General features: G+C 47.2%; 1 protein-coding gene across 5 annotated transcripts in view; it reads right to left on the reverse strand.

Moving 5' to 3' along the window:
* Trio (trio Rho guanine nucleotide exchange factor) overlaps positions 1-26,613 on the reverse strand; it is a 296,340-nt gene that overhangs the window by 93,140 nt on the left and 176,587 nt on the right. For all 5 annotated transcript variants that reach the window (XM_006232090.5, NM_001107658.3, XM_006232091.5 and 2 more), the window contains 15 exons: positions 25,598-25,793; positions 24,802-24,968; positions 22,931-23,050; positions 21,286-21,477; positions 20,720-20,869; positions 18,901-19,015; positions 15,914-16,029; positions 12,481-12,603; positions 6,884-7,078; positions 6,672-6,787; positions 5,923-5,989; positions 5,112-5,221; positions 4,461-4,530; positions 3,894-3,983; positions 2,067-2,159 (listed from right to left, as the gene is read on the reverse strand). In XM_006232090.5, coding sequence (XP_006232152.2) covers positions 2,067-2,159; positions 3,894-3,983; positions 4,461-4,530; positions 5,112-5,221; positions 5,923-5,989; positions 6,672-6,787; positions 6,884-7,078; positions 12,481-12,603; positions 15,914-16,029; positions 18,901-19,015; positions 20,720-20,869; positions 21,286-21,477; positions 22,931-23,050; positions 24,802-24,968; positions 25,598-25,793 — 1,920 coding nt within the window. The remainder of the gene's footprint in view (positions 1-2,066; positions 2,160-3,893; positions 3,984-4,460; positions 4,531-5,111; positions 5,222-5,922; positions 5,990-6,671; positions 6,788-6,883; positions 7,079-12,480; positions 12,604-15,913; positions 16,030-18,900; positions 19,016-20,719; positions 20,870-21,285; positions 21,478-22,930; positions 23,051-24,801; positions 24,969-25,597; positions 25,794-26,613) is intronic.

A 26,613-nucleotide genomic window follows, 5' to 3' on the forward strand; every position in this document is an offset into this window, starting at 1 on the left:
ATAGACAACAGGGTTTGCTCTAATTGAGTGAGGACCCTGGAGGAAGACAGATCCAGTCACCATTCAGGAAGAAGTTCTTCTGCCTTGTCAACCACATCTCCAAAATGAGAAAATAAATGTTACTGGTTTGTAAGGAATACGGAATTGTAGGTGACAAGTGACAGCCATGCCATAGTCCACCTGCCCTGCTAACCACACAACCCCACAAGGTCAGGGTCTGGCTGGACTTTGCATCTAAACAGCAACAGACCTGTGCAGGCTCCTTAGGGGGGGCTAGCTTGCAAGCCACCACACCTCTCCATGGTATCTCCAAGGTATCAATGCTACTCCTGACTACCTGGAAGCTCCTCAGCCGCCATGTGGGTAGGACAGCAGGAAATACACGCGTACATCCTGATGGCTCTAGGAATTCCTTCATGGGCTGCCAGACCATTATTGGTCACAGTAACAACAATCTTGTGTATGTGATTCCCAGGAGGGTCAGAGCAGTGTGGTCATCAGTTTGGTGGGGCTAGAGAGCAGTGGTTCTCAACCTGTGGTTCATAACCCCTTCAGCAAACTTCTAGCTCCAAAAATACTGACATTATGATTCATAACAGTAGCAAAATTACAGTTTTGCAGTAGCAATGCAAATTCTATGGCTGGGGGTCACCGCAGCATGAGGAAAGTTGAGAGCCACTGGTCTAGAGGAACTCAGTCCCCTGATGAGTTGGCCAGATATTGAGGCTTCTGAGGAGCTGGACAACAACTATCTTATGAGGACGATGCACCTTGACTCCAACCTGGGCAGACCGCCTTCCCACGGGGAGGTCTATGGAGCTTACTACTGTTCCCAGTAGAGCTCCTGGGAAGATGAGAAGGATTCAGAGGCAGAAGCAGAATCTTAGTGGAACACAAGCTAGGAACAAAGCCTCGAATCCTGAGGGCACTCGGGGATGGCTAAGAGACAGGGCGCTTTTGTAGAATCGAGAAGCAAAGGGGAAATGACCTGAATGCAAACAAATGAAACCCGCCTCCCCCCCCCCCCCCCCAGTTCTGTCGTGCTCACAGCAGCAGCAGATTTGTCTAGTCAGTTCCTAAGACTTCCATAGAGAAGTAGAGGAGAGGAGTGCAGTGCGGCTTGGTGGTAGGGTGCTCACCCACCAAGTGTGAGGCCCTGGCTTGATCCCTGGCACTGTACTGTGTGTAAACAAGAGGGGGTTGGGGCAGTGGGGTGGTCCCAATAGAAATGTCTCATGAGAGTACACACCTGCATAAAGAACACAGCCACATTTGACAGTGTCTAGGTCTTTCTTATGAGAGCTTTAGGCACCCTTAAGCGTCAGTCTCCTATGTAGTACCCAGGACGGCAGTGGACGGAGCTGGGATTAGTGGACGGTCTACATGCTAAAGTCTCAGAGCATCCTTCACCAGCCACACAAAAGTTGTAAATAACTTAATGCATCAAGAAAGCATGCATTAGCATCATAATGCATCTGTGAGAAGTTTGCTCCCTTTCTACTGTTGAAAATAATCAGAATTAAAATTTTGCAAGGACAACTGTAGATATACTTAATTACAACAAAAGGCAGAGGCCAGTCAGACGGAAGAGAGCCCTTGGCATCTGTATGAACATGTCTATAAAATAGCTAGCAGCCGCACAGAACCGCATGAGGGCAGAGTGTTATGGAGTCCATAGAAACCTGCGCATCAGTCAGGTTTGGGTTCAAAGCTGGCACGGATCAGCAATAACTCTGAGAAGTTTTCTGACTGGGCAGATAGTGTCCAGACTTTCTGATCGGCACTGCTGTGGGTTATACATGTGCAGGTACTGTGCACGGTGCCTTAGCACTAGAGTCTGAGGACACTGAAGGTCCAAGAGCCAGTAACTTATTTCTCCGTCAAGGGACAAGTGCCAACCAGTTCCTTCAGCACACAACCAGGAGATAGGCTCTTACATAACTGCTTCAATAAGAAGCTAGACAGGTCGAGAAATGGCGGTGAAAGAAACCACATACACATGTACACAGGGGATAGATATGAACACAGCAATGTGATTTTGCAGGTGGAAGATGTCTCATACGTACTTTTAAAAGGAGCTGGTACTTTGTTATTCGCTGAACTGGTTTGATCAGGTAGGAAGAGATGGAATTGGCTAACCCATGCCGCTGCTGGATCTCCTATATTTAAATAAAACAAAAAGGGGAGGCTTTATCGTGGGGTCATTACTCTTAAAAAATGGCTACAATACCACATTAATGACAAGTGTTTGACTCTGCTGAAATCACACGCCCTCTTCTTAAAGCGTGTGAAAACATCAGCACAAACTTCTCCAAGTCTGGAGGTTTCCTTAGCACAGGGCTTTGCAGAACACCAAGCAGAAGGGAAGGGAAGATCACAGTACGCCAGTGTGTGCCTTTCTACTGTGCCCCTTGCAACAGCAGTGCTTACAGATCTAAGCTGTGCTTAGCGCCTCCATGGGAAGGCGGAGCCCAGCCATGCTGCTCAGCACTCCGTGTTGCTCATCAGTGACTGGCAGAGCACGCGATGCGTATTCTGTGATGCCTGTTGCCATGGAAAGGACTAACTGAAGGGCACAAGATGCTCAAAGAATGGAGGACAGGATAATCAAAAACCTCCTTAACAGTCAGAGACCTTATGGAACCTGCCAGGGATAACTTCCTTTATTCTTTAAAGATGGTTAAACACATGGGGCTTTTGACAGTCAGACTCTACTTATTTGGGGGCCAAACACATGAGACGGCACCTGTGTGGAGGCCAGAGACCGACTTGTGGGGGTGTTCTCCTTCTATCGGGTGCCATCTTGTTAGCCTAACAGGGTTTTAAAACCAAGCTTTGGCTACGCACACGTTCTTGCTACGAAGGCTTTCTATTCTATCGTGTGCACGTGCTACATTGTGGAGTGTCATCTAATCGGGATGCTGTAGGGCATGTGCAATATTAGAAAGAAAAGCCAGCATCAAGCAAGGGATCACTCTAGATAGATTGAGTCCTCCCTGAGAACGGCAGCTGGGACAGGTCCCCTCAAACAGAGAACGTGAAGTTTGTTCCAGCTCCCAGACTCTCCCATGCCAGATCGTTTCACCTGAATGTGCACAACTGAAAGGCGGAAAGTTAGGTCCAATACTCCCATAGCCTGGCGCACTAAGGGTACACAGCACTCAGGTACCTTTCTCCAGTCACAGTCTGCCACGTATTAGACTAGTTCTGAAACCCAAAATACATTCAAAAATATTGTGTGCCCCCCACACTGTATAAACAACGTATCTTTGAAAAAGGAGAAAACCCTAAGTCTGCTCAAGCACAGAACTGAACATCTACTTGACTGGGTAGTCGAACTGGTAGGACTTTACTGTAGACTTCTTTGGGAAATTCACAAGACTAATAAGTTTATATCTTTTATATATAATCTTGTATATAAAAGTATGACTACATATAAAGAATAATTACAAATATGTCTATATTAAAGATCTATGGGTCCTTTATAGGTATATGACTTCTGATAATTAAATAGAAGTGTTCAAAGCAAAAGAACATATAATGAATCCCAAAATAGGGCTGGTGAGGTGGCTCAGTGGGTCAAGGCACCTGCTCTAAGGCCTTACAATCCAGGTTTCACCTCTAGGACCCGCACAGTGGAAGGAGAGACCCAAGTCCTACAAGTTGTCCTCTGATCTACACACATGTAAGCCCGTGAGCACATGCACGACATACATGTACACATGCTAAATACAATGTAATGAAAATATAAAAGAATATCCAATTATAAACTTGAGAGATTAAAATAAAATACTAAACTAGCAGTGTGGTAATAAATCCTGGGCAGTGCTGGTTTATCTGAACTGAATTCTGTTCGGTCAGTCTCAGAACTTCTTTAATTATCTGCTACTTACGTCAAAGTAGGACCCTGCGTGTTCCAGGATCAGCTGCGTAGAATCAGGTTTATTTTTGCAGTATGTGACATACATCTGAAACTTGTCTGCCTATAGCAAAAAATAAAGAGAGGAGAGAAAGAGAGAGAAGAGACAAGAATTTTGTTTAGATATCTTTTCCAAATCAAAACTCACAATATAGAAACATTTAATGTGGGAAACAAGATCTCTGGACTAAGGAAGCATCAAATGAGAGAACCGTGATTTAGATGGAAGCCAGCACACTCGAGGCATTGCCTGGGCTCAACCGGGCGAGAGAGAGCCTCTTCCTTGAATAGGACTGGGCCTCAACCAGGACAAGCCCCCGCATCAAGAAGAGGCTAAGACGTTTAATGTCCTAGTTCAAGCCATCAGTATAACCAACAGAAACTAATCCCACTGTGACTCTAGGAATGTCACTCTTGGAGGCAAGGCACTTTTCTCTCGTGCAGAGACTCGGCAGAGGAGAGCCACTGAAGCAATGCAGCAGCCAGCATCTCCCTTCAGTGCTGGCATGTGAAAGAGAGAGCAGGAGTGGAGGCTCCTTACCCAGGTGACAAAGCAGTGCCCCACGTCCTCTGGGAGCTGCTCGTACTTCTCCAGCTCCTTCAGGAAGATGCTTCAGGAAGAGAAGAAACAAATGATCATTATGAAGGCGCTGAGAAAATGTTACTAGTAAGACATGCCAGAAATGGAAAATGTCTGTGTCCTCTACATTTTCAGGAGTAACAAAATATGCGGCTCTTGATAGGGAAAACTTTCTGTAACTTTCAAGCATTCAGTTTGATCTTCTATCAGAAGGTTCAAACTAGCAGCCTTCTTGAGGAAGAGACTAGTGTACTAGTGTGGCAGGAAAGGAGACAGTTCATGATGTCACTTATAAGCAGAACCAAAGAGGTCACATCCCAGAATACAGAGCAAATGGTGGTTACTAGCAGGCTGGGACAGCTGGGAGGGGATTGGGGAGAGGCTGGCCAACACCTTCTGGTCTATGCCACAGTGATGTGAACACAACGAAAACACTGCATTCTGTATCTTAAGAGTAGAAGAGGGAATTTAAACACACACAGCCGACTGGCTCTACCCAAATTTAAAAAAAAAATCCCTGAATTCTGCTAAGGCCCCTGCACTCTTTCTGGTGATGCGGGCTCAGTGCAGAGAGAAGACCTGCGGGGAGCATGGCCCCCTAAGATCACTCACTTGTTATGGAACTCGTAGATCTCCTGCATGTTCCCGAAGATGATGAGCTCCTTGTTGACGATGCCGGGCGGGATCTCCTCCACTCCGCTGGTCATTTCCCACAGGTAGGTCTGGATGGAGAGGAAGCACAAGGATTAAAAAGGCAAACAAACAAACAAAAATCCAAAACCAACCTGAAGCGGCCGTTCTTACAAACACACACTCAGAGCTTGAGCATAAACATAAAATGACCAGCATGCAAATGCTGGACCTTGTAGTAAACATGAAAAATGTGTCTTAAAAAAAAAAAAAAAACAAGGGGTTGGGGATTTAGCTCAGTGGTAGAGCGCTTGCCTAGGAAGCGCAAGGCCCTGGGTTCGGTCCCCAGCTCCGAAAAAAAGAACCAAAAAAAAAAAAAAACCAAAAAAACAAAAACAAAACAAAACAAAACAAACAAAAAAAACCAGAAAAACAATAACAAAAAACCTTAGTTGTTGTGAACACTTGGAAAGATTTATTATACTTTTAGCCTACTCCCAGCTTCAAATTTGGAGGGAATCTCTGTCACAAGGTACAGCAAACATTCAGGGACTCATTTGTCTGAAGTTGCTGTTCTCTACACAAAGAGAATGCCAGCCAGGCCAGCGTGTGACGAATGAATGAGAGGAACTGTGTGTGCTGTGTCATCTGTGCAGTGAGCCAAAGCCCTCCTGGAACACCACAGAACACCAGGGACAGGAGCCCAGCACTGTCACTACTCCGACCACCAGTAACAAACAGTAACAAAATAGCAAGTTTAAATGCAGTCTGAGTAAACAAGCAACAGACTTACATCCATACATTCTCGAAGGTCTCTTACATAAGCCTTTTCGGTTTGAATTAACTCAGCCATTATGAACCTTAAAATTAACAGAGAATAGTTGGTTAGTCTGTATGCTTATTACTCTTTATTATAATCTATTTTTAGGAAGATTTATGAAATAAATGGAGAGCCTAGAAATATTAAACATGAAGTAATGGCTTGGGGGAGGCAAACCAACATCAGACAGAATAGCAGCCATCTACTGACTCCAAGACCCTTGAAAACACTTCATCGGCGCTCCCACGGCTGACACTCAGGATGCTCAGCCTTACTGTGTGCTATGGAGTGGCTCAGCTGGGCCTCAGTCCATACCCACTGGATCCCAGACGCACCTTTCCCTTTCTGCCCCCACCGAGTGGCAAGCAAAACTGCTCCTCACACTTTAGAATATCCCTGGGCAACAAACATACCCGGTGGGAACTGTGGGAGTAAGGGAGACCTCTCATCTCCAGTCCTTGAGAACAGCTTACAAACTTTTAAATACCTACATCTGAGTGCTCAGTTCCCACTACTGCCAATGGCGAGCGATTTGTCAAGCTAGGAAAGGAAGCTTAGAGAAACCAGGACAAGACGGTGAACCATGTGATGAGGGGTCAGCACACAGAGAAGTTGGCTGAAAAAGCCACTGAGTGTCAGACACAGCACTGGACTGCAGGTCACCATCAGCCTGTCTGCAGGCTCTCACGCTCCCCCCACCGCCACAGGGTCTGCTGGCTTACTCTTTCCTGCGGGCAGACTTGCGCTTCTCTTCATTGAGTTCGTGAGCAGCATCCCGAAGCTTCACCTCTGACCCGGGGATACTGGCAGGGATGATGTCCAACTGCAGGCTTTTACTCTGTGGAATGAGAGTCAACGAGGTCAGTTAATGGGAGCAGCAGAGGTGGCATTGGGCCGAGATCACCACTTGTCCAGTGTGAACAAAGCAATTCACCGATTTGTTGGAATCTGAAGAAATCCCCAGGGCTTTCTCCAAAGAGGTCCGGTACTTCTCCATGCGCAGAGAGAAATCTCTGTACCTCTTATCCACTGCGGTCACACATTTTTTAATTTCTGCTGCATGGGCATGCCCTTTTTCACAAAAGCCATCAGCCAGCTGTATCAATAGCTTCACCCTCTCTTTGGTTTGCTGCAAAAACAACAGGAGAGTTGTGAAGCGCATGAACCTGACTGTCAGAAACCCAAAGCACAGGGGAAGTGGCACCCTGCCTGCCTGACGGCCCCAAATCCACCCAGCCCACCTCCCCCTGACCCCACCCTCCCGAGTCTGCGCTGGCCACCTCTCCTCTGCTCTTCCACTGTGAGTGGTGTTCCTGTGAGCTCAGCATTAGAACCAAGCCTATCTGTCAAGAGATCCTTCTGGTTGGTAAGAGTCTGCAGGGTGAGTGAGTGAATGAATGAGTGAGTGAGTGAATGAATGAGTGAGTGAATGAGGAGGTCCATGGAGAAGATTCTCTTTGGTTTTACTATTCTTTGAGCACCATGTGCATTGCATTAGCAGCTCCTTGCTGGATAGGTGCATCCACTTAGACACCTCCACCCCCCTCCATCTTTAAAAACAACCACGTAACAAGCACAGCCCACTGCAGCTCTTGAGGACCACATCCATCTCTGGAAAGCAGAAGGAAAACTCACCAAGCAGCAGACTATATTCCATTAACAAAGGTCACTTCACTTCCCACATAGACAGAAAAGTATGAGTTCAATGGGAGCTGTCTATTTTCCCTAATGTTAGGGCTTAGCATGCAGCACAGGTCCACGAATGCACACTAACCTCCCCAGCCTGATCTCTCACCTCAGCTCCCACACCCTTTCCCTGACGGTTACTGCTAGATTTTCTTTGAGATCTGACATTTCAAAGACACAAGTTATTATTCCAAAGAACCTGCTTTTCTTGGTTAAACTCTAAAAATAAAAAACAATTTATTTATTTTTGTTCTATGTGCATGTACGGCTGCGCACAACCTGAATGCCGAGGCATCAATCAGATGCCTTGAACTGGAGCTGTGGGTGGGTGCTGGCACTGGAACCTGGGTCCTGGGGAGGAGCAGCCACTGAGCCAGCTCTCCAGCTTCCCTCAGCTAAATTTCATCTGGAAAACCTTTATAACAGATATTCAGGAAACACTGCAAATTACCAAAATCAAAGTCAGATTTCAACCCTAAACTATGTTATAAAATGAGTGTTTTGAGCCAGAATTCTCTGGAAAACTCCCTAATCTCAAAGACCTCTGAGACCTGACAGGGAAGGCCCACAATACCCAGCCCGGCCTCATGTCCTCCCCTGGCTCTTTGTAAAGCTCTTCTACACAGAAGATTATTTCCCTAGACATCCTCAGGCCCCTTCGCATCTCTCCTCCAATAAACACCTCCTTCCTAATGGTTCCATGGGCACCTTTGTAAAAGCACAGCATGCTTCCTCTGTCGGTCACTGTCCACTGTCTACTTATCGTCTTCTAACACAGTCTCAGTTACGGCCTTTTGTATGACAGTTGTCTGTCTCTCTTGTGAGAATGCCACCTCCAGAAGCAGGGCATTTTCTGTACTACTGCCCATTCCACTTTAGTCAGGGCCACTCGAGGAAACAATGCAACCGTGTGGAGAAACCTTCGTGGGTTTAGCAACTTAAAAGCTGGCAATGAACAAGCAAAGATCAAAACACAAGAAAGACAACGCAGCTTGCCTATATTTGCACAGGAACCCAAAGCACCAACAAGCTAAAGGAATACTTGTTTGCGGATAACACATCACAAACGCACCAAGCGCCAGCAGTAGCAAAATAGGCTGACATTAATTACAGTAACTAGTTAAAATAGCAAAGATTTGCTAAATGTAAAGACTGGCAAGACAAGACAGTAAGACTTCATCGCACAACTTCATTTGAACAGCCAAAGGCGTCTCAGAGCAGCCTCCCTCTCCCAGCCCTCCAAGGATCACGCCCCTTCCTCTCCCCACTTCCTTGTCCTCATCGAACCTAACATGCTCGTTAAAATAAGTTGTGATCTACCTGCCCCTCAATATTTTCCTGTCTCTGAGTGTTCTAAGTCTAATTGTCATTCCATCCAGGAGACTGAGAATTCTAACGGTAGAGTGGGTATAAAGTGCAAAGCCACCGTCTGTTTTCAGGCCTTAGACTGTGAAGTACTGCTTAGACATGTTTAGTGTATATGTGCATGAACTTATCAGTCTTTTCGCACTGAGTTAGATTTTCTCTCATTTAGACAAACCATCCCACATGAGAAGAGATTTTAGAGGTCTGGTTATATCTAGCAACGCAAACCTGAAAATTCTAGAAATAATCAGGTTTCTAAAATATTGCTAACATTTAAATTCTGGTATAATTCTGGCGTCCAGGAGAGAGATGAGATATAACCCCCAAAATTCCCTCTAAAAGGCTACTGTGCACCACAAATATAAAACAAAACAAACAAAAACAACAATAAAAAGAAAAACAAACAACAAACCAAAGACATACCAACAAAAACCCCACTGATTTCAATGTGAAGCATTATGGTGATATATAAAATATTGTGGTAAATAATATTTACCCTCATTCTATTTGCTAACTCTAGCCATTGTTACAAAAGTGGGCTTTAGCTTACAGAGCACATAAGCATTAGGATTGAGCAGCCTCCTGTGTGGGCATCAAGGAGTGGGGGACAATGAGAGAGAGCTGAGCTTCCCTAGTGGCTCTCCCCATCATGTTCTAAGGTGCTGAGACCCAGGACAGCCTGTGATACACAAGCTCTCTCACAGAGCACATCTGACACCAGGGCCATTGCTGATGACCCAGGGAGACATCAGAGATGACTGCAAGGCTGTAAGTGGTTTAGCAAGGTGGTGGACTGCAAACTTGAATGTCTGCAAAGACTGCGTGTCTGGCTGTTCTGAAGTCACCTCAGACCACATCCCTGCAGAGCTCAGCCATTGGCATGACACAGAAATCCATCCAACACTAAGCCCAGGAGCTGGATATAGATGGGTCAAAGGGACTGGGTCAAGAAGTCGTAGTAGTTGAGATCAGTAAGCAATCTTATAAGTGTAAGTAATTAAGGTGCGATTCTTGCGCCTTTATTTCGAATATTGTATCAGACTGGGAGACTATCCTGTCAGAGCTAAGGATTTGCTAAAGGATGTGAGAAACATGATTTCCTAGGAGACGCTGATGGCCGCAAGCAAGGGCAAACCTCGAGCCACCCTGACAAAACAGGTGGAATCTCCACCAGCAAAGGAGCTCATGCCTCAGACAGAGCCCACACCAGTGACAACGCACAGCTAAGAAGACAGCGAGGGGCATTCTTTCCAAGCCTCTGGCCGCCTCCCGACATAACTAATTCCAAAAGCAATAGTTCGAGAGACTTGGGAGACAGCATGGTCAGATAGTAACCTACAATTTTAGATCTCACGAAACTGAATAATGAAGATATGCATACTACTGTCTTATACTTACAAAACCTACACCCACACTCAATAGAAAGAACCATTTAGGATAATGGGAAACTCCCTATAGGTATTCCCCTGGTAAACAAGGTGGGCCCATCACTGAACCTGATAGCCGAGCTGTGAACAAGCTACAGAGACAAGCGTGTGGTAGGGGAGCCCAGCCGTGGTGGAAAAGAACTGGTCTTTGATCCACCTCTGGGTGCAACATCAGGCACTTCCTTAACACCCAATCTAAGGGTCATCAGAGGAACAAATACAGAACTACAACACTCACAGTGATGATTTCCTATCTGTACTAACAAAATGAAAATTATACGGCTGAATGTACCGGATGCAAAAGAAGGAAAAGCCGTGGTCCTCACCTTAGATGCAGGACCAGGCAGCTCTCGATGTTCCTTGTATCTCTAGGAGGGGCCACCTTCCACCTTGCCTGAGCCCCACCCTCACCAGTGTTCAATGTCCCACCCAGTGCTCTGGGACCAGCTCTCTGTACCGCAGGGCATAGTGAAGAGGACAGGGCTTCCCAAGGCCCAGCACACTCAGAAGCTGCTGGGAAACCAGGAGGAGAGGCCAGCAAGGACAGGAAGAGGAGCCAGAAATGTTACAGAAGCAAAATCACAAGCAGGCACAATACAAAGTAGCTATTGTGATTCCAACTGGTTGAAAATTCCTCCTTATGTTTTCAAACCTAGTTAAAAGCCACAAAAAATAGTTATTCTAGATGGTTTTGGTTTTTGGAGACAGGGTCTCTCTATGTATCCCTGCTGGTCTGGGACTCACAATGTAGACCAGGTTAGCCTCAAACTCGCAGAAATCCATCTGTCTCTGACTCTTAGGTTCCCCCAACCCCCAAATTTATTCTTGTTCCTTTATAAGAGCACTTGTTTCCTTTTCTTTTGTTTTAATAAAAATATATTATTCGGGTTGGTCAATTTCTTTTCTTTCTTTTTCTTTTCCTGGCTCAAATCTGAAGTAACTGTCAACATCTTCTACATACTCATCTGCCATTAAAATATACTTTTAAAAATATTTAAAACATACTACACACACACAGACAGACACACAGAGACAGATACACAGACAGACAGACAGACAGACACAGACACAGACACAGACACACACACACACACACACGCACACACACACACGCACACATGCACACTGGAAACAGACCAAGCAACCAATAGAATCAGCAGGAAGGCCCAGTGAGTGAGGCAGGTGCTGCTAAGCCTAGGAATCTGAGATTGGTCCTCAGGATTCAAATGGTCAAAGAAGAGAATCAATTCCCCCAAGCTGTCCTTGACCTCCACATGTGTGCTATAGCATGTATGGCCCAAAAGAAATAATTGTACTCTAAAAACAAACTCTATAAAACAAGACAGCAGACATAGTGAAGTGACCTCATTCATTCTAAGCAATCCAAACCCATCTGGGGAGAAAGACCGGAGCCAGCTCCCTCCAGGAGGCACGTTTTTCAGACAATTTTTGTCAGTGTGTGTATTCCTACAAATTTGTGTTTGTATATACAGATACTTCTGGAAGAAACATTCAGCTCTCTTGTGGCGGTGCCTCTAGCATTGCAAATACACAAGGCACCAGGTGTGAGCTTTGTCAGTGGTAATTACAGTCCACGCTGGGGGATGGACTGTGGCAAGTGGTTCCGCCATGATGCTTTCCAGGAACTGGTGATAAGGAAGGGAAAGACACTGAGTGCGGAATACACATCCTCATGGTTCAGAAAAATAGCCAACGTGATAAAAATAACTCAGAAAGCAAATGAGAGAAAGACAGCCAAGAAATAACACAAAGGACAAAGGCAGAGGCCAGGAGCATTGCAGGTGGTCACAGAAACCAGGTGAACACAAACAGGTAAACAGAGAGAGACAGACAGATAAAGGCCCCATCTGGGAAGAACATCACATCACCTACGCTGATGGGCATCACACACGGTAGCCATTTCTCCAGGTTACAGGCCTTTCTCAATGGTGCCTCTAACAAGCACTCCTTTCCATGGAGTGTACGTTCTAGGTCATTCTGGGGGAGACCAAGCAGACTTACAGACTAGAAGCCTATTCCCTTGTAGACTTACCTTGGCAGTTATCTGAAACTCTTCATGTTCTTTCAACAGCTCCTGTGTATGCTGAATGCTGGACCCTGTTGAGGTATGTGTGGAAAGATAGAACTCCCCATTGTCGTGGATCCATTCTAATGCCTAACGGAAAGGAAGGCAAGATGTTCACGGGCTAAATTTTTAAGGGAAGTAGACATTTCTGCACACCCTGCTCATGTAAGCCATGGTTGGCACACATCAACAAGCAGCCCCTCAGGCAGACACCTTTCTGGAGCATCATGTCGGTGTGTGTGGGGGTAGAGGGGAGAGTGAGGGGGTGGGAATCCTGTCACTGATGTAGCAACGACCAATGGTTCAAGGGTTTCTTTTTTTTTTTTTTTTTTTTTTTTTTGGTTCTTTTTTTCAGAGCTGGGGACCGAACCCAGGGCCTTGTGCTTCCTAGGCAAGCGCTCTACCACTGAGCTAAATCCCCAACCCCGGTTCAAGGGTTTCTTATGACCATGAACCTACAGGTCTAACAGTAAAACAGTAGCACAGTCAAAGAACTCATATCCAATGACTCTTCTCAGGACCACAGAGGTGGGCGAAGAATGGTCTCTTTAAGATACATTACTGCAGCTGCGTTGTGCCTGTGTGTGTGTGTGTGTGTGTGTGTGTGCGCGCGCGCGCGCGCACTCGTGTTGTGTTTGCGTGCGTGCATGCATGCATGCATGCATGCGTGTGAAGGTCAGATGTTAGTTTAGGCTATCACTCAGGAGCCATCCATCCTTTTATTTTGTTTTATTTTATTTTAATCTCTCAGGCTCGGAACTAAGCAAATAAGCTATGCTGCCAGCAATTGAGCCTTAGAGACCTGCCTGTCTCTGCTTCCCCTAGTGCTGTGATTTTCAGCATACACTACCATAGCTAGAATTTTTTTTTTTTTAAAAAATGTTGGTTCTGGAGTTCAAATTTAGTCTCAAGAAATTTATCTCCTAAGAAACCACATTGCCCCATTCCCCTCCCCCCAGTCCCATTTGTGGATTTTTCTTCTTTTTTTTAGTAGCAAAGATAAAAAAATGAAAGGAAAGGAAATCTTAAGTCACGGGCACTTTGGCTACCAGCTGCATATCTTCTTTCCTCATGCTTACAGATGGTCTCTGAAACAATGTTCATGCTGATATGAATGAAGGTCACATCAATCCACTAATTCATTGTCCACTGCAAAGCTCTCTCAAGAGCATACTGTGGAGGCAGATGCCTTCATGAATAAGAAGCCCCCTGAAGCCCAGGCTGAGGCCAGGTGCCACAGGGAACCAGGGAACCAGAAGGCTGCCCCCTCTTCCTTGCAGACTGCAAAGGAAGACAAATGAGCAAGCAAGTGACAGGCTGCAGCAGAGATGAGGGTAGGAGGGCCTTGTCAAAAGGAGTAGGAGAGGTGGAAGGGGAGCTGGGACCTGCAGGTTAAGGAGCAACACAGGGAGAGCGTGCTGTGTGTGATGGGGCCGGCTCAGCCTGACCCTGGGAGAGAAAGCAGAAGAGGCTCGAGGAGAGGCTGGGAGAGCAGGTGAGCTCACAGCAGCCACAGGCTAACCTTGGAGTTCTTTGCAGAAGCAAATGTGGCTGCTCTACAGCAAGGGCTGGAATAGATCCTGAGTAGGACGGCAGAGGTTCTACTGGGACGAAGAGAGGGAGCAGAGGGGTACAGGAGGTCAGCACCTCTACACACGGACAGGAAAGGGGAGGCAGGCAGCAGACACACCTCGCTTGTCACTCTTAACTGAGTATGGTGAGAGTGGGCAGACAAAGGGAGTCAGGAATGCAGTTTTGTTTCTGGTGAGGCCGGAGCGGAGAGACGCTGAGGAGATACCCACAGTTTATACATCTGGGTGTCAAAAATAGAGGTCAGGGCTGGGAACTATTAAGGGAGAGATAAGAGAGGAGGAAGAACCAAGCAAGAACAGTGTGCACTCAGGCCTGAGAGGCAGCATTCAGGGTTGGAGATAAGGGTGTGTGTGTGTGTGTGTGTGTGTGTGTGTGTGTGTGTGTGTGTGTGTGTAGGTGTGTGTGTGTTAAAGGGCTAGGGGACCAGCAAGCCCAGAAGACGTGCCACAGAGACTCCATCACCTCTCTGTACCGCCATTAAGAACAGTGGCATCCACTTAGTAATCTTAGTGTGCCATGTTGAAAATGGCTAACTCTGAGAGACCAAGCGCGGCTGTGAGCACTGATGTCCACTCAAGTGCTGGGAATGCATGGGATGCAGGGCTCAGGGGGACAGCAGGGTCCCCAGCAGCAATGCCAGGAGAGGGGTTCAAAGCTGTGCCTCTCTGCAGCTGAACCTTGTGACAGGCTACATCACACTGCCCAGCTAGAAACCAAAGCCTCATCCATAACAGTGAAACAAGGTGGAACACTTCAGAAGTACACTAGGAGAATGGAGTGGTATGTCATAACAGCCTGCCACTTCACTGCAGGGATCCACGGACGAGAGAGGCCATCAGAACATCAGACCTGGCATCCGAGAATCCAGTCTCTATGTAGCTCAGCAGTCGTGGACATGGCTCCCCTCGTCAGACTAACGGAACAATGTGGAACAGAATCTGTACGGTACCTGAGAGACCTATGCTGAAGTCTAATTTCTCTTTGGCTGACAAGACCTGGCTGGTCAGGAGTGTGGTGCCCTGCATCAGTTCGCAGCCTCCATTGGAGCCCCAGACAGGAGAGAGGTCAGCTCTGACTGACCACCGGAGCAGCCCTCGGTGCCTCTCAGTACGTCTACACAGAACACCCAGCCCAGGTTTTTGATTAATGTAATCAGTCCTATTTCTCTGCTGCCCCTCCCTGTCATCTCAGAAGGAAAATACATGCATTCTTGTGGTGTTACAGAAGCCAAAGAGAACTGAAATGAACTCCAACACTTAAGATACAAGTAAATAGATTTTACTTTAAAATGACAGACGGTCTCCTTAGAAGTGCTCTATCCACCACTGCCTTCAGAAGAGGAAAATGGAGCCCATCCTGTCTCTGCTTCAGCCAAACTCAAGAAGCCTTTTAAAGTATGCTGGATTATTAGAAATTCTGTCACATTTCTTACCTGGATTTAGCTCAATCTATCTGAAAATTAAAGCTTTTTTCTTCAATATATAAATATAACAATATGAAATGAAAACACCTGCTGTATTTTCATAAGGACTTAGCTCGGGCTTGACAAAAGGTTTTAAATGGTAATTGTATCAGTGACTTGCAGTTGGCGGCCTTAAATGTGAGGAAAAGGCAGCTCAGGAAAACCTAATGGCACACTTGCATAGTGTGAACCATACAGGGCTTAGGGGTTTATTTTTATAACAAACTTAATTAGAAGACATGATTCTTCCTGCCATAGAGATGTAGTGTTAGGGACGGTTTTTATAATAAAAACCTGCCAGCACAGCATAGGAGGAAGGGCTCGGGGAAGCAAGGGCGCACTGACCTGCTTGGCACTCCTCTCAAAGACCACGTACTGCTGGCACTGGTCCAGCCGCCTTTTTCTCATGGTCCAATAATGCAATACCCTGTTTTCCCGCTGGAAGAGTTCGTTCAAGATATCTGACACGGAAAAGAAAGAGAGGTTGGTACTTGCTCTCCATTGAGACACCTGCAAAACTCGACGTGCTTTCATTCAGACATTTACGCGCGTGCGCGCCACAGCAGGATGCAGTGCGCTGAGAAATGATGGCGTTCCTGTCTAAGGTCTCAGTCAGCACTGGAGGCAGATTCCTCATCCTCTCTCATTAAATCTGAAGCCGACGTGGGAAAGGTGCGAGATTTTTACTTTTTTTTATTTACACCTGTATGTGTTGTCATTCTTATTTTGTTCATGCATACTTTTAAAACATAAAGCCTTAGGAAGGGATGGAGGGAATGAGAGAAGCAGAGGACCTTGGAGCCGTGAAGGCAAAAATGTCTTATTATATAAAAACTAAAACTGATTTAAAAAAGAAAACTTGATCCAGACTGTCAAAACATTGTGCACATAAAAATCCAGGAAAATCCTTGAGGACATGTAAGTCACAGAACCAATTTCCTAAACAGATATCACAGACCGGCCTGAGACTCCACAGAGAGCTGGGATGACCTGTAACCTCTGACCCCGTGCTGGAATCACCAGCGTATGTGGTGCTGGGCACTGAAACCAACGCCTGCTCCCTGGGTGCTTGGCGAGCAGACTGAGAACAAATGATCTCCATTCTCATGGTTCACGTTTTGTTTTTGATTTTTACTTGGCGTGAAGAATGGAAAAACCTGATCCCTGTGAAATATACCATCTACCGACGAGTTACACCCTTAGTTCTGAAGTGATGTAATTTGAACACTAAGGATTGGGCAGGAAACATACAAACACACACTTAACCCCACGCCAGGAACAGGAGTGCTGTTCTTCATTGGCAGATTGGCCCCACCCAGGCTTGGAGAGAGGGGCTAAGGCTTGGGCGGGCAGGTAGGATCCTGTATTCTGAGGTATCCTGGCACCAGGTAATGACCCAGGAGTGGGCACACCATTGAACTCCAGTTTATCTTTTGGATAAACGGGGTTATAAAACTAATCAAAACCTACTAAGAATCACCTACAGGTGCGGACACCTGAAGCCAGTTACTAATACATATTAAAGAGGCAGAAATCCAGTCTCTAAACAGTGGTTTACAAGGATGATGAAGATGTTCTGTGTAAAGTGCTTTCCACATGGGAATACAGTTCTCTTTGTTGTTAAAAAAAAATATGCATGACAGGACACAGCGAAAGTCCTGCAATGACTGCAATAGCAAGGGGACTGTGCCGTTTCTCTACATTTGGGCGCCTGTGGCAATTTGAATGAAAATGGACCCCATAAGCTCATGGGGAGTGGCAGCTTTGGAGAAATTAAGGCATGTGGCCTTAATGGAGGAAGTGTGCCACTGGGACGGGCTTTGAGGTTTCAGAAGTTCAAGCCAGACCCAGTGGCTCACACTCTCATGCTGCCTATGGATTCAGACACAGAGCTCTTAGCTCCTCTCCAGCACCATGGCTGCCTGGGTGCGGCCATGCTTGCTGACATGACAATAATGGACTGACTGTCTGAACCGGAAGCCAGCCAGTGAAGCGTTTTCCTTCGTCAGAGTTGCTGTGATTGAGCAAGAGAATGCTGAGGCAGCGCCTTTAAATCTTTTTACTATAGGATTACCTAGAAGTTAATAAAACAAAGAAAAACCTTTAGAAAAGAGGTCCTAAGACAGAAATTCCATGTCAAACCAATGACATCTGTAATATAATTTTGTTATATTAAATAGAGTAAGTCCTTCTCAAATATTGAGTTCCCAGAGTCCTCTGTGCGTTGTGCACTTACAGAGTCTCACTTGTGCATCAGCTGAGCAGTCACACACTGGGGCCTATGAGCTCCTCAGTGACTGTGTTAAAAGAGACAATGACTGTCCCTCTCCCAGATCTAACAGTAGCTAAGAGCTCAATTGAAAACACAGAAATATATGAACTTCAATTTCGTAAAAGCGATTTTGAAATTTTAAGTCTACCAAAGCATTAAGCCCGCCTTTCACACAAGCACTGCATGTGCAGGCCATTCCTGTGAGAGGGGTCTCTCTGCTCTCAGTTCAGGCCCTGACTAAGTACAGTTAACTGTCCTTGGGGATTCAGGGTTGGCTCTAGTTCCTGAGAGATGCTGAGACTGTGAGGTCTGACTTCCTGGCTGCATTCGGTGGGATTACACTGGCATCCTCCCTGTAAGACATACATGGCCTATCTCCTTGCCCTCATTCTAAGAGGTGCATAAAACCTTTGCCACCAAATAGAGAGCAAGAGAAACAAAATATCCGCAGCTGTCAGTCCACAGCCTCCTTCAGCAGACACAAAAGCCAATGTTATAACGCTGCCCACCAAGCTCAGTCTCAGCTGTGTGAAACTGGGTGAGGTGGGTACATATCCTGTACACCTCATGCCGCACACTTCATTTATTCACCCTTCTAGAAACACAAGTCCCGTTATGTATTCCTTGGTATAAATGCTCCTAGACCTACCTTTTTCTATGTATTTACAAGTAAATTAATAAAAAAATATCATACTATACTCAAATTGTATTAAACTGTGTAACAATTTGCTTTTATCAATTACTCATGTCTTAGGCAGATACTATCAAAAGTACTTTATCGCCACGATACTGATTCATGATTTCCTGACTTAGCTTTTAAACCTACTTTGCACATAGGTAAGTGCAACTTTCATTCTTGACCACATGTTCACTCAGTGGCAGGAGCTACCATCCTGAGCGCTATGTTGTCTGTTCGATGCTTAGCTAACTCTGTGCATTACCATCCCACATGTCTCTTCGTAGTCTGTTACTGAGCTGACAGCTAGTGAGGTTGTCTGTCATCAGCATGAGCTGGGCACTTAGGACAAAGCTGCGGGAAGCACAGGGGTCGCATGCTCACTTTTTACTTGCTGTTCTGGAGCTTTGATGTGTGTCACCATCCCCGGCATGCTCACGCTGTTCCTGTGTAGGTATTTTAGGAAGACATCTGCGTTCCTCCTGGCCAGTGTGCAAGCCTAAGAAACAATGGGGGATGATGTGTTGGTAACGTGATCACTTTACGCAGCTACAGCCGTAACACAAGTCTTTACCTAACAGCTATCTGGTCCATCTTGTTTACAAGACGCAGAGATTAATTTAAAATTAAACAAAAACAAAGAAAGTAAATGTCTTTTTGACTCCTGGATCTTGCAAGGTCAGATTATGTTACAGATCCTCAGAGGACAGGGTGTGTGGCAGGACACTGAGGGCAGTCACTGACCAAGGAGGATGTGGGGCCCTTTCCCAATCAAGCCTGGAAGTAACTATATATATAATGGGACCAGACTCCTCCCTCAGTTCTTAGTGCGAAATCCTGAGGCGTTTTGCATTATTGGGGTAGTAGGTGACTGGTCACTGCTGATGTACGAGGCGAGCCATAAGTGATGTCATCAGGGTACAGTAGACCCTCAGTGTGAGGACTGGTGGGCAGGAAAACACAAACCGGTAGGCCCTTTCTATAAAACTACTCGGATGGCTTTTCCATTGTAACTTTAGCTCAATCTCTTTTATAATTATATTAACTAAGTGGTATTCAATTCCAACTATGTGGATTCTGGAGCAAGAGACCGAAACTCCCAACCTGCACTAATGGTAGTTTGCATTCGTAAGCCAACGACAAAGGCCTGTTGGGAGTAGTCTCCAAACGTAGTCTCCAAACGTTTACTTGACTCGATTAGCGTCTGCAAGCTACAGGGATTGTTCCGTCTCAACTTGCTTAACAACCAAATCTCTCAAGGTCCCTAAATCACAACTCAGTTTTCCGGACAATACTCCTGTCAGTAGACGGCCTTCAGACACAAAACAGATCATTACAGGCCACAGGAAACGCTGTCTCTGGTGTGGGGGTAGGGTCAGAATGCTGAAGCAGTGTGAGAAACTAAACTGTGTAAAGTGACGATTCTGATGGGCCGGCTGCTGGTCCTGGTGCTCAGAACCTCAAAGTGCAGTGTGCGGGCAAGCCTGTGTCCCGAGTTTCTGAACGTTTGACCACGGAAAAAAGCTAAGTGTTTCAATGAACAATTGTGACTTGTGAGCCAACCACACACACATGAAAACACAACAGAGCACTCCTCAAAGTCCGTGTCTACCCTCTCAGAAAACACTGAGTCTGCCTGCACGGGACTGACTCGCTTACAGGCTGCTTCCTGAGCAGGTGTTTGCATCCATCCCTCAGCCACAGATGCTGGGGTCTCCCTACTGGGTATTTCTGCATCTTCTGAGACACAGGCTACAGGTCTAAAGAGACTGAATCTCCAAGCAAGGATTAATTAGGCTATAGCATAGTGCTTTGCCAAATCACTTTCTCTCTGCAGAACTCATGGAGTATCCAGTTAACAGTAACTTTGCCTCAGGGAAATGTCATGGCTATAATAACTCTGTCCCACAGCACTGTAACTTCCTGTCAATACTTAATGGTAGACTTGTGGTTCATTCTCTGAGAAACTAGTAATTTACTAGACACTGGGAGTAGGACCAGTCAGTCACTGATGCTACCACCCTATCAATTTCCACACAACGAAAGAGTCAGGACCATGTATGGGCTTCTCTCAAAGAACAGACTACACATCCATATATATACCAGCTACCTACACCAATCACTTCTAAATCAGTCAGGAGACCCTGTGGCCCTCAACAGCAGATCAGTGTAGCATCGACATCCAACAGAGCCAGCCCTATACCTTCAGGAAGGCTTCCTTCTGTTCGAGGTGCTTGCTAATCATTGGGGTGACGTGGTCAGTCTCAGAATTGGGGCCCAGCTTGTCGGCTCCACCACACCAGTCCTCCTCTCTCTTGTACTCCTGCTCCAGGCTCTCCAGAACACTGCAGACCTGGGGGAAGAAAGCACCAGGCTCAGAAATCACCCCACATCTGCCATCGCCCCAGCACAGCAGGGAGCAGTGTCATCTGTGTTCTGGGGATGGCGAAGGGGGAAGACCCAAACACTGGGGGCTGCCCAGGCTTCATGTGGCTCACATAGAGATTTCAGAATAGAAACTGAGCCATAGCTGAGGTCCCATTGCCCGGATGTTTTCCACTACAGAGGAAAGAAAACTGTGTCCTCAGCTATGTGTCAGCAGCCTTGTCAGCTAAGGCAGCAAGGATAACTTCAGAGCATGGCTTCCCTGCTTAACTTAGACCTGAGAGGGTCCCTCCTGATGGCTGTGTCAATGATGGTGGAGCTGTCCCTGAAGTAAGCCTAGAGCAGTCAGTCATGAGTTGCCTAGGGACAGGCCCTCTCCCCAACCTGCTCAGAAGTCTTGTAGAAGGCGACGGAGGCGTTGACGAGCTTGAGGCGGTCTTCCATCTTGAGCATGAGCTGCTGCCAGTGCGAGGCGACCTTCTCTGCACAGTCACGGATCATGTCCATGTCGTAGTGGTTGGCCTGCAGCATGGCCTCCGCCTTCTGCTGCACCTGCAGTGCACTCTGGTGTGTTTTCTAGACATGAGGAAGATGGAAATGCTCATTCAGGAGAATAGCACACACGAGAGGCAGGAAACCGGGCTGCTCTCCCTGGCTTACAGAATCAACTCCAGCTACTACTTGCTAGGAGGCTTCGCAAATATGGTGGGTACCTGAGTAAAGCAGTTGTAGCCTCGCCCCAGCCAGGCTGAGGTTTAATTTATCTAATGGAGGGTGACAGACACCAAGACTTCCCAGAATGGCACTCAGCTGTGGGGCTTTCCAGTCGAGAAGCAACGGGAACGACTCTTAGCAATGGGGCTCTGTTGAAATGCGCCAAGTTTGTTGTCCCTGCTGGCTTCCTTCTAAAAGCCACCACGGGCAAAACAGCTAGTGGGGACAGGGGGTCATAGGGGATGCTTTTTATTCGCATTTTCAACTGAAGCTCTGGACTCCAGTGAAAAGTGTTTTGAAGAACTAGTGATTTTCCTTTTAAAGAAAAGAAAAAAATAAATAAATAGAGAAAAGACTGAAAATGTTCCATGCCACACACAAAGCAAAGCACATGGCAAGCCCTGACGCCAGGGCTCTCCAGGAAAGATGGAGAACACAGGGTTCCGAGTAGTCAGCAAAGGCCTCAGAGAGAAGAAAACCTTGCATTTCAGCTGACCCTGAAACGATCCCTAAGACACTGACCATGGGACAGGTTCCCAAAAGACTGACGCTTAAGCTTGATCACCAATAACCTCTGGGCACAGCCGCTGTCCAGATCTACACTACCTGGAGTTGGAGGCTCAGGAAGAGGCTGCCTCTGGCTGGAGCAGCTAACCTTAGGAGTACATTAGTCCTGACTCTGGCCTTTTCTCCAGCTAACTTCTGGGTTTCTATCATCAAAAGCTCCTTCTGAGATCATCCATCACAACTATTACCACACCCGAAGAAACCGGCTCTAACGCAACCGTGGCACCACTAACGGAGAGGGTGAGCGGCCTGGAGCAGCCAGGCTTCCTGCCACTGTGTGGTGCAGCCTTCAAACCCTCAGCCTTTCAAAGCGTCCTGTTGCCACTAAGCAAGTGGCATGAAGAGGGTGGTCATACGCATTATCTGTACCTGTCCAGGGTGAGGGACCCTTCACACCCCAACACTCTGCAAGACACTAAAACACCTCACTCAGCTCAGACTCCCACTCGAGCTCCCTGATTTAAGACACTTCTAATCAGAGGCCATACATCCTGCTAGGGCTGGTTCATGGGACAGAAGGGGGCTCTGACCACTGGGACACTTGCTGCAAGGTGGTCCTCAGTCCTCTCCAGTTGTGGGCTGTTTGCTTTTCCCACCATTGATGGTGGCCTGATGAGCACTGCCTTTCTCTCCTGTTCAGGCTGTGGCTGGCTCCAGCGGGAGGTACAACGTTAAGGGCTATTGGGCCGGTCTCCACACCACAGACACTGCCTTACCTCGATGGCATGCACACCACACACCGCCTTACCTCAATAGCGTGCTGGAACTGCTCGTGCTCTCTCTGCAGCTGCTCGGCCTCCTGCAGCGAGCTGGCCGTGATGAGCCCAGCATTCAGCATGGACTCTCCATTCCGGATCCAGCCCAGTACCTGAAACACGACAGAGGGCAACTCTGTGCAGTGGTCCTTCCAGTGCGCCTTGCAAAACACCTGGGCTGTGTGTGTGTGTGTGTGTGTGTGTGTGTGTGTGTGTGTCTGAGTGTGTATGTGTGTGTCTGTCTGTGTGTGTATGTGTCTGTGTGTATGTGTGTGTGTCTGTCTGTGTGTGTATATGTGTGTGTGTCTGTGTGTGTCTGTGTATGTGTGTATGTGTGTGTGTCTGTCTGTCTATATGTGTCTGTCTGTGTGTGTGTCTGTGTGTGTATGTGTGTATGTGTGTGTCTGTGTCTGTCTGTGTGTATGTGTCTGTGTGTGTCTGTCTGTGTGTGTCTGTCTGTGTGTGTCTGTCTGTGTGTGTATGTGTGTCTGTGTGTGTATGTGTGTATGTGTGTATGTGTGTATGTGTGTGTGTGTATCTGTGTGTATGTCTGTGTGTGTGTCTGTGTGTGTGTGTGTGTGTGTGTGTCTAGAGTGGTTTTTAACCCACTTTGGGGTTGTATGGCCCTTTCATATGGGGTAAACTTGACAACTGTAAAAAATAGATATTTACATTATGATTCATAATAATAGCAAGAACTAGCAATGGAAATAACTTTAGGGTAGGGGTCACGACGACACTGTGGAACTGTATTAATGGGTTGCAGCATTAGGAAGGTAGAGAAGCAGTGGTCTAGAGGTTACCTGGTAGGGAGGCAGCCCTGACTTCCTTACAATCCCACCAACACAGGCTACAATCCTTGCAGGGTTCTCACCAAAGACACTGCCTCAGGGGCACTGCCGGCCTGATTTTCAGAAGACAGCGGAGGGAGCCGGTTATGAGAACACAGACCAAAACTGTTCAGGCTCCATGTTATAAAGCAAACTTGCTCACTGAATGAGTTCTCTGACACTTGAGGGAAGTCCTGCTACGTCCTATTCGCTCACTTCACTGACTTTCCATGACACTGTAGCCCAGGGGTGAAATAGGTTGTACCACAATGCCCAGGACCCAAACCATGGGACTCAAGTTCACACACTGCAGGGCGTAGACAAACCTGCAGGACATTCTTAATTAAGGATCCATGGGGAAGGCCACCTGCTTGGGAAGGCAGCCCTGGGTTCTCTAAGAAAGCAGGCTGAGTGGGCCGTGGGGAACAAGCCCGTGAGCAGCCCCCTCCACGGCCTCTCATCAGCTTGGCCTGCATGTTCCCGTACCGCTGAGTTCCTGCCCTCACTGCTTCTGCTGATGAGTGCTCTATGGAACTGTGAGTGGAATAAACCCCTCCTCCTCAGGTTGCTTTTGGTCATGGTGGTTCATCACAGCAATGGTAACCCTACCTAAGACACTACCCACAATCTCAGCCTGGTACACCATAGGCCCACAGATGACTCCAGTGGCATTTAACCCATTTCTGCTTCAAATGTGGCGTTAAATAGAGCATGGAGCCAATTCAAGAAAAGCCTAGACTTGCAGTCTGTGGCTGTGTGCAGATTAATAAAAGTTTAGGGGGAAACCACGCTGTTCCTTAGCCTGGGAAGTAATGTGCTTTAAGCAAGGGACCACCAAATAGGAAAAGAAATGGAAGGACGGCATGCTCAAGAGCTTCGGCTGCTAAGTGGGCAGCCGCCCAGTCTTCTCACCCATCCAGGGAGGTGTGGGGTCCATCTTTACCGTGAGCTGCTGTCCACGGGCATGAACCACCTTACACAGGCCCTGAGGCCGACCTGTCCAGAATTCCCCAGCATTCCTCAGTGTCACGCACCTGCTTCACTTCTGCCTGCAGGTGGCGCAACTGCACACACTGCTCCAAGTGTTTCCGATGCTGCTCGGCCGCTAAATCCAACTCCTGCTGCTTTTCGTGAAGAAACTCCAGGAGGTCCTGAACCCGAGTGGCCATGTCCACATCTCTGTCGCAAAGCAGCTCCACACCTGTGAACCGTGGCCAGCTTCTCTTACCCCAGTGCACTACCCAGGGTGTCTGGTGAAAACTTGCCCACCGGGTGCGCCCTGCACTAGAGACCCGGGCCAGCAGGGATGCTTCTATACACATATCCAGCACACCAGGGTGTGAAAGGATGCACCAATGAGCTGACCCTCTGGGACCTAGTGACCGGTAGCAGCTTTTACATAAGAACGAGTGGCTCAGCCCTCAGGAAATATTTAATTTACTCTGTGTAAAGCAGCTAATGCAAGCAGGATGTTGCTGGGTAAGCACTGGGTACTACATTTACATACGGGGTCTTCCAGCGCCATCTGCTGGACACTGAAAGTAAAAGAACACTTTCATGGGTTTTCACATTACACTCAAAACCACAATAGTTTTCCAATGTCAAGTTCTTATTCCTTGAAACAATTCTCAAAAATTTTAAGGACAAGTTTCTTAAGCATAAAGTTAAGTGTGGCCGTGCTGTGTGGAATAAGGTGAAAAGCACTTCCTTTCAAAGAGCCCATGTTGGCCGGTAATGGCTCATTAATAGAAGCTGTGGTGTTTATAGTCATCCTAGTCCCCGTGGTGACGCAGAGACCATGACCATCACAGGGTGGAGGGCCTTTCTTACCAGAGGCCTGGACCTCATTGACGTACTGCAGAAGATCCTGTCCCTGGTGGATGACGTCGAAAGTCAAGTTATTCATGGTTAGGGCTTTGTCCGCATGGTGCTGCAGGCGCTGCTCAGCGATCGTCAGATCCTCTGTATCGAAGTCGTTCATTTGCTGGGAAAGTTCATCATTCCAAGACTCAAGGTCCGAGATGATCTGAGAGAGGAAGGGAAGCATCTATGCAGGAGCAGACTTAAACACAGGCGGCCAAATCTCACAGTGAGAGTCAACGGCCAACCATCATGGGCCTGGTGAAGCACCGTGGCAGAGGCCAGGAGGGGAGCACCCAGCCATGAGATGCCAGCACGTGAACATGCATAGAGCTGTGGGACAGCAGGACATGGCTGCCCATGAGAGGCACCGTGAAGAACCACCTCTAGAGCAGTCCTACACCGCACCAGAATCTGGTCGAAGCAGGTTTTCCATCTGAGGTCTGTGTTTACAGGAAGCAGCAGAGAAAAGGGTAGCCAAGGGTCAAGGGAGAAAATGCATTATGTGGGGCATGGCTTCTTTGACAAGTGAGCCATGACAGTCAGAAGCCATGGAACGCAGTCAGAGGACAGAGGAGGGAGAGCTGAGCCTACACTAAGAGGCTGGCCACCAAATGCAGGAGCTGACCCTATGTCTCCTAATAGAGGCAGCTGTGCAAACCTGAAGCATGCTGTGCTAGCAGAGGACGGGGAGGTGTTCGGTGCTCCGAGTGAGTATGATATGGCCTCACAGTGCAGAGATCTTTAGGAGAAGAATGACGGACAGGCAGAGTCTCTGAAATATGCTGGCTCAACACTCAATGAAGGAAACCAGCAAAAAAACCCATGGTCTTGCTAACTCATGGGACGCTCATATGGCAGTGCCATCGTGCTGCTCTCTGCTTCTGTACAGCTTAGAAGGCTTGCATACATGAACTTCAGCCACAAAGTCCAGAAGAAAGAATACACACTGTCTACCTCAGAGGGCCGGCCTTTCCGGAGGCCCT

Source organism: Rattus norvegicus, chromosome 2 (assembly GCF_036323735.1).
Source record: "Rattus norvegicus strain BN/NHsdMcwi chromosome 2, GRCr8, whole genome shotgun sequence".
Classification (NCBI taxonomy): Eukaryota; Metazoa; Chordata; class Mammalia; order Rodentia; family Muridae; genus Rattus; species Rattus norvegicus.